General features: G+C 46.2%; 1 protein-coding gene across 1 annotated transcript; it reads right to left on the bottom strand.

Annotated features, from left to right (window-relative positions):
* Window positions 1-4,671: 4,671 nt before the first annotated feature.
* On the bottom strand, window positions 4,672-5,884 carry LOC120919505 (protein HEXIM1-like). Its single transcript, XM_040331703.1, has one exon. The coding sequence runs from the start codon at window positions 5,494-5,496 to the stop codon at window positions 4,672-4,674; it is 825 nt and encodes a 274-aa protein (XP_040187637.1). The 5' UTR covers window positions 5,497-5,884.
* Window positions 5,885-7,248: the final 1,364 nt, after the last annotated feature.

Raw genomic sequence — 7,248 nt, 5'->3', positions numbered from 1 at the left:
CGAACGGTGAGTCGGCGCTATACTGCGCATCGCAGCTCGGCTCCTTTCGCCAATTGTGACGCGGCTTACGCGACGGGGGAGCTGTTTTTTTGTCAAAACGTCAATCACCAGCATGTGAGGAACGCCCACTCCCGCGGGACTCGCAACCCGGAAGCCATGGGTGAATTAGCTGTACGAAGGTATGTACAGCATCAAAAAAAACATAACAGGCATAATTGTATTGTAATGTGGGGGGCCAGTGTAATTAGAGAAAGTGGTTTTTAGGGTGAAACTCCCCTTTAAATGTGGCAAAGTTCCCCAACATTACATAGAAGAGGAAAGCTGGGTAAGAGGAATTCTGCGCCCTCCACGAAAAAAAAAAAAATACAAATCCTGCAGCTGCTGACTTTTAAAGATTAGGAGACTTACCTGTCCAGAGTTCCCATGATGTCGGCACCCCCAGCTGATGATTCCATCTGCTCTGGGGTGCCGTCACTGCCATTACCTGTAAGGCAAACCAGCAGTGAAACCTTGCTGCTTCACAGCCCGATCCCAGCTGCGCATGCACAAAGCGTGCTGTGCTTTGTTAATGGCCCAGCGGTGGGGGGGGGGGGGGGGGGGGGGACCGAACTTCCGGGCGGCCTCACCACAGCCAGGTCTCCTGGAAGTGGGGACAGCAAGAGGTACCCGTTCACCCCCCCTCCTCCCTGCAGGGTGCCAAAATGTGCAATGTGGCACCAGAGGGGGGGGGGGGGGTTGGAGCTTCCACTTGTGTGGAACTCCGCTTTAAGCACATGACAATGTAAGAAAAAAAATATATATATTATAATAAATAATATTATTCCCCATCTTTCTTTTTTTTTCCCCTCCAAGTATGATATATGAATGGGAACAAGGAACACGTATAAAGTAGGCGTTATTCCAACTTGGCTTCAAAAGTGGAAACGCACTTTAAGACAGTGAGAACAAAGCTGACCAAAGGATAATGGTACAAAGAAATGTACGTCACAATGCAAACACTCCAATACTGTGTACATAGAGACACGTCCCTCTCCCAACACAACATCACAATCTGACACAAATTGCACATTTACAAGGCACCCGCTCAGTCAGAAAGTGCTACTAAAGCCAAAACCTTAAAGTTTTGAATTCCTGTCAGATTTTAAATTCCTGTGTGTCCCCACTGGGGAAATTCACCCTCGCTGCCCTGGTGACAACTGTCCTCGAGGCAGAGAGATGAGAAATCCAAAAAGTGACAGTTGTCACCAGTACAAGAATAGAAGGGCAATCGTCAGTGGGGACACCTGACTGATCTGGAAGGGATTTTTTTTCTCCCCATTCTTTACTAAAAACATGGGTCGGATTCCGAAAGAGATACAACGGCGTATCTCTGAGTTCCGACGGTCGTATCTATGCGCCCGATTCATAGAATCAGGTTACGCATAGATCTCCCTAAGATCCGACAGATGTAAGTGACTTACACCGTCGGATCTTAGGCTGCAATTCTAGGCCGGCTGCTAGGTGGCGATTCCATTGCGGTCGGCGTAGAATATGCAAATGAGTCGTTACGCCGATTCACGAACGTACGCTTGCCCGTCGCAGTAAATTTACGCCGTTTCCGTAAGAGATACGCGGCGTAAAGCTGCCCCCTAGGTGGCGTAGCCAATGTTAAGTATGGCCATCGTTCCTGCGTCTAAATTTGAAAATGTAACGTCATTTGCATAAGTCGTCCGTGAATGGCGCTGGACGCCATTTACGTTAATGTCGAAACAAATGACGTCCTTGCGACGTCATTTAGCGCAATGCACGTCGGGAATTTTTTTTAGGGACGGCGCATGCGCGGGAACACGCCTAATTTAAATGATCCACGCCCCCTACCCGGATCATTTGAATTAGGCGTGCTTGCGCCGGAGGATTTACGCTACGCCGCTGCAACTTTACAGGCAAGTGCTTTGTGAATCAAGCACTTGCCTGTAAAACTTGCGGCGGCGTAACGTAAATGAGATACGCTACGCCGCCGCAGAGATGCTGCGATTCTACCTAAATCTGGCCCATGGTGAGCTATGGCAGCCTGTATGGCACACTTCCTTGAACTAAAATATATCTGAAGGACTTTTTTTTTTTTTTTTTTTTTTTTTAGAGTGGTGAAGGTTTGAACCCTTTACAGATGTTTATTGATCTGTGACCCCCCCTGAGATTCACCCCCTGTCTGGTGATAAGGGCTCATGTACATACAGACTAGGTTGACTGCAGAAAAAAAAAAAGCAACGCCGCAAAATTCGTGCCACCATTTTGCGCCCAGCGGTCAAAACGTTCCTAACCTGAATAAGATTCTTCCACGTTCAGGAGATTGAAACTCCCCAGTTTCTAAACGCTTGTAAAAACCTCTGTCCATGTACACACAGGCTTTTCCAAGAGTTTAGAAGAAGTGTAGCAATATGGTTACATTTAACAAACGCCGCATGTACATATACGTCGGAAAAATGGCACGGGCAGGCAGAACGACGTGCCCGCACGTCGCTGCCTTTCCACAGGTCGGGAATAAATAATGAAAATGCAATAAAACTATCCCCTATTTTGTAAACGCTATAAAAATTTTGCGCAAACCAGCCGATAAACGCTTATTGCGATTTTTTTTTACCAAAAATAGGTAGAAGAATACGTATAGGCCAGAGGTGAAGAAAAAAAAAAAATGTATATATGTTTTTGGGGGATATTTATTATAGCAAAAAGTAAAAAATATTGCATTTTTTGTCGCTCTATTTTTGTTTATAGCGCAAAAAATAAAAACCGCAGAGGTTATCAAATACCACGAAAAGAAAGTTCTATTTGTGGGGATAAAAGAGACGTCAATTTTGTTTGGGAGCCACGTCGCACGACCGCGCAATTGTCTGTTAAAGTGACGCAGTGCCGAATCGCATAACCTGGCCTGGGCATTTAGCTGCCTAAAGGTCCGGGGCTTAAGTGGTTAATGAAGGAACAACATTTAGTAACTTATTGCTACACTTAGTGGAGCCTCTTTGTAACCCTTTCCTACTTCCTATGGAAGCAAAACAACATTTTCAGCTTCAAATGCACAAAAAAAAAAAAAAAAAAAAAAAAAAAAACACACACAAGGGAGCACATCAAATCATCATCCTACATAAGTTTACACATATTCATTCCCAAAGTAACTTACCAGAAACATGCCAACGCATATACACGGTACTCTTCATCCCCATTCACACCTGAGCATTTTTCTCCCCCCAACTCCCAAAGCGGGACAATGCGCAAGATGAAGAATCCCATTCTTCTCTATGTGCCCGTTCACACCTGAGCATTGCGTCGCTTGTTGAGGTTCTTTGGGGCAGAATTGCACGTTTTTTGGACCGATAGACTTTAATGTGAACACGTAAATAAATAAAGAAATAAAGAAAAAAAAAAAAAGTATTTACGTTTGTTCTGCCAGGTGCTCCCATTTACATTAAACAAAGATTTTTTTTTTTTTTTATTAATATATATATATATACACACAAAAAAAAAAAAAATATATATTATATATATATATATATATATATATATATATATATATATATATATAATTTTTTTTTTTGTGTATATATATTAATAAAAAAAACAAAAAAATCTTTGTTTAATATATATATATATATATATATATATATATATATATATATATATATATATATATATATATATATATATATATATATATATATATATATACACACACACACACATACATACATACACAAAAATTTCTTTGTTTAATTAAAATATATATATATATATATATATATATATATATATATACACATATATATATACACACACATATACATATACACACACACACATATACATACACACACATATACATACACACACATATACATACACACAAATTTTTTTTATAAACAGACATTTTTGTGTATATATATATATTAAACAAAGAATTTTTTTTTTATTATTATTAATATATACACACAAAAAATAAAAACAAAAATATAAAATAAAATATATATATTTATAAATATATATAACATTTTTTTTTATATAATATATATATATAAAATATATATATATATATTCTATCTTTTAAAAAAAAAAATTTTTTTAAAAATATCATTTATATTGAAATAATAAAAATTACCTAGCTAAGCTCAAGCGTGAATGGGGACTCAATCAAATCAGGAAATCTAGAGTTACAAAATTGCAATAAAATATAAAAATAATTAAAATTAAAAATCGCCCCGTTATTTGTCAGCTTTACACATTTATTTAAAAAAAAGAATATTCAGTCTGAAAAAAAAAATTAAAAATAAAAAAACGGAAAGGGTTAAGAGGAAAGGCAAGAAAAAAAACAAAAAGCAGTGGCAGAAGGACTTCTGATCGCTGCAAAAAAATAAAAAATTTGAATAGTAGTAATAAGTATATGTAGGAGCAGAGAGCACCCGCCGGGCCGTCAGATCACACGCCGGTCAGTCCCCAAGTCTTTGTGCGATCTGCAGAGTCACCAGAAGTCAGTGTGAAGACGGCGGATGGGTCTGTGCGCCGCCGTCTAGGTGTCCCGCTATGGGAGGGGGCAGGTTATGGCTCTGAAGTGACAATCACAGGAGAATTCATGAAAAGAAAATTGATACTTGTTGAAATGCTGTAGCAGTCCGGGGGGGGGGGGGGGGGGGGGGGGTTGGATCAGTGCCCCATAGGGTCAGCCACCACCTGCTCCCTCCGCAGCCGCCGGTTCTCCTCTTTGAGCTTCTCCAGCTCCATCTCCAGTTCATGGAGCCTGGGGGGGTCGGCCTGCTGTGACCTCAGGCGGTTGTTCTCCTCCTCCATGCGGCTCATGCACTTCTCCAGCTCCATGTACTCACGGATCAGCTCCTGCTTGCTCATGTCCTGCAGGCTCTCCACGTGGTACTTCTCGTAGGTCTCGGAAAAGTCCTTCTGCAGGAACTTGGTGCCGTCGTCGCTGGCCATACCGTCGCTGCCCGTGCCGTCCTCCTCCTCGTCGTCCTCCGTGCTGTCGAGGTGGACGGGTGGCAGGGCGGCGGGGGCCCGTTTTGGCGGCGGGCACAGGTCGGGCTCCTCCAAGCCGTGGTCCTCCATCAGGAACTGGGTGGTGTTGTAAGGGGCCACCGGTTGGCCCTTGGCGAACATCTCGGCCCGCATCTTGGACGCCCGCTGCGACTCCCTCTCCTCCAGTCGCTTCTTCTCCTCCCAGGTCAGCTTGTTATACGGCTTCCAGGACCTCTTCTTCTTGGAGGGTAGCCGGCGGTGCCGCTTTCTGCCCAGCTCCCTCCAGGGCCCCTCCGGCTCATGGCTGTCGCCCACCCGGCTGTAGTCGTCCTCCTCTGGCTCGAGGAAGGATGGGGAGGAGGGGTGGGTACTCCTCCTCGGGCACTCCCCTCTCTCCTCCTCCGGGGGCCACCCACTCCCTTCTTGGCTGCCCAGCAGGGTTTCCCCACCTGCCAAACTTTGGCAGGGCAAGCTTGGCTCCTGGACTCCCACTTCTGCCATGGCAGTGCGCCCCCCTCTTTCTTGGAAATGGAAAAGTCTCTCTCAAGCCTTGCAGGTGCACCCGGAACAGACCACTTTAAAGTCACAGGGGTGGATGGGAGGGGGGGTGTGTGTGTGGGGAGATGTCACTTGGCTTGCAGTGTGGACTCTGAGGTAGCGAGCTCTCCCCTCTCTCTCCACAGCTGCTTCAGCACTGCCCCCAGCTGGCGGCTTCCTGCCGCTGCACACACACACACACACACAAACAGCCAAAGCCCCCGCCTCCTTCTTCTTCTTTCTCCGCCTCCCCCCACCAAGCTCTCTCCGCGGCTCCTCAAACTTACACACTCGCCAACCAACCTCCAACTGCTTCTGCCCAGCCTGGGACGCCGCTTTTTATAGCGAACCCGGCCCCCTTCCACCGGCGCATGCGCCCTCTGCCCCGCGCAGGGGGCCACTGGGAGTTGTAGTCCGCCCACCTTACTCCCAACAAGGCAATCAGCGCAGGTTTGGACTACCACTCCCACAAACCCTGAAACGTCACCGGCGCTGCGGCCAATGGACGCCTGCCGCTTCAGAGCGGCCTCCCCCGGCTTCCCATTGGGTGGAGGAGAAACAAGCTGTTGCTAAGCTAAAGCGGAGACGCTATTGGTTGGAGCGCACGTCCGTTTACGACCTGACCACCAATGGGAGGGAGTGGGCTATACCACTCACACGCCCTAGGGGGTGTAACGTAATATTTGTAATTTTACGGTCGTTTTCGTGAACGGGCTGTATGCTATCATAAAGCGGACTAGTTCGGGCATGCTACGGTGTTGTGGAAGTATAAATAACAAGAGCGGTTCATGTTCAGGCGTGTGGCGTGTATCATACACCCCTTCATAGGACCGACCCAAGCAGAGACACACAAAGTAGTTCCCATTAATCTCTGCATATTCGTCCGCGCGTTACAGTTGGCGGCGGTTCGTTTCCCCCAACGTTCTTCCCCCGTAGAGAAAAACACCGTCCCTGCTATTAGGAAGGCTGAAAAAAACGCGCCTGACCCTCCTAGCGGTGGCGGGCGGAGGGATACATATACACAGCTTCGCGTATTGTGAATTCGTGGATCACTCCGCGCTTGTAAACACAGGCCGAAAGAAGTGCCGCCTTAAAGCGGAAATGACTGAGCGCCCAGCTCAGGAGGAAGTGTGTGTGTGTAGGCCGCACATGGCCAACCGACGTCACCGGAACGAAACATTACGTTCTTATAGTGAATGTATCCGAGTGTAATAATATCCCTCAGAACACAAAATAGGACTCTGAGGCTGGGGTCACACTTGTGCCAGCCATACCCGACATCGCCAATTGCATTGCTGCGTATATCACGTGATGAGAATTCATCGATACAGATTGTATGGCTGAAATCGCATTTGTGCCAAAATTCTGCAGGACCCCTTTCTGGTCCGCACTGGAATCGGATCGCATGGATGTTCAACACTGCGATACAATCTTTCACACTGAGGCGCTATAGGACTAAACATAGCGCCTGTCCCGAGGGTCTTCACACTGGAGCGCTGCGCTGGCGGGACGCTAACAAAAAGTCCTGCAGGCAGCATCTTTGAGGCGCTTTAGTAGCGGTGTGTACATCGCTCCTGTCCGTGGTGCTTTTAACCCTCTGGTTTAGCGGCACTATTCGGCCGCTAGCAGGGAGCTTTTAACCCCTGCTAGCGGCCGAATAGCGCCGCTTAACCAACGCTTTACCACCATTGCCCCAGCGCCTCAGGGTGAAAGTGC

This window comes from Rana temporaria, chromosome 12, assembly GCF_905171775.1.
Source record: "Rana temporaria chromosome 12, aRanTem1.1, whole genome shotgun sequence".
Lineage (NCBI taxonomy): Eukaryota > Metazoa > Chordata > Amphibia > Anura > Ranidae > Rana > Rana temporaria.
Note: the sequence above shows the minus strand (reverse complement) of the source record. Positions and strands in the feature narration are given on the sequence as shown.

Coding starts and splice junctions, on each gene's coding strand:
- LOC120919505 (XM_040331703.1), bottom strand. CDS start 5,496: ATGGCAGAAGTGGGAGTCCAGGAGCCAAGCTTGCCCTGCCAAAGTTTG.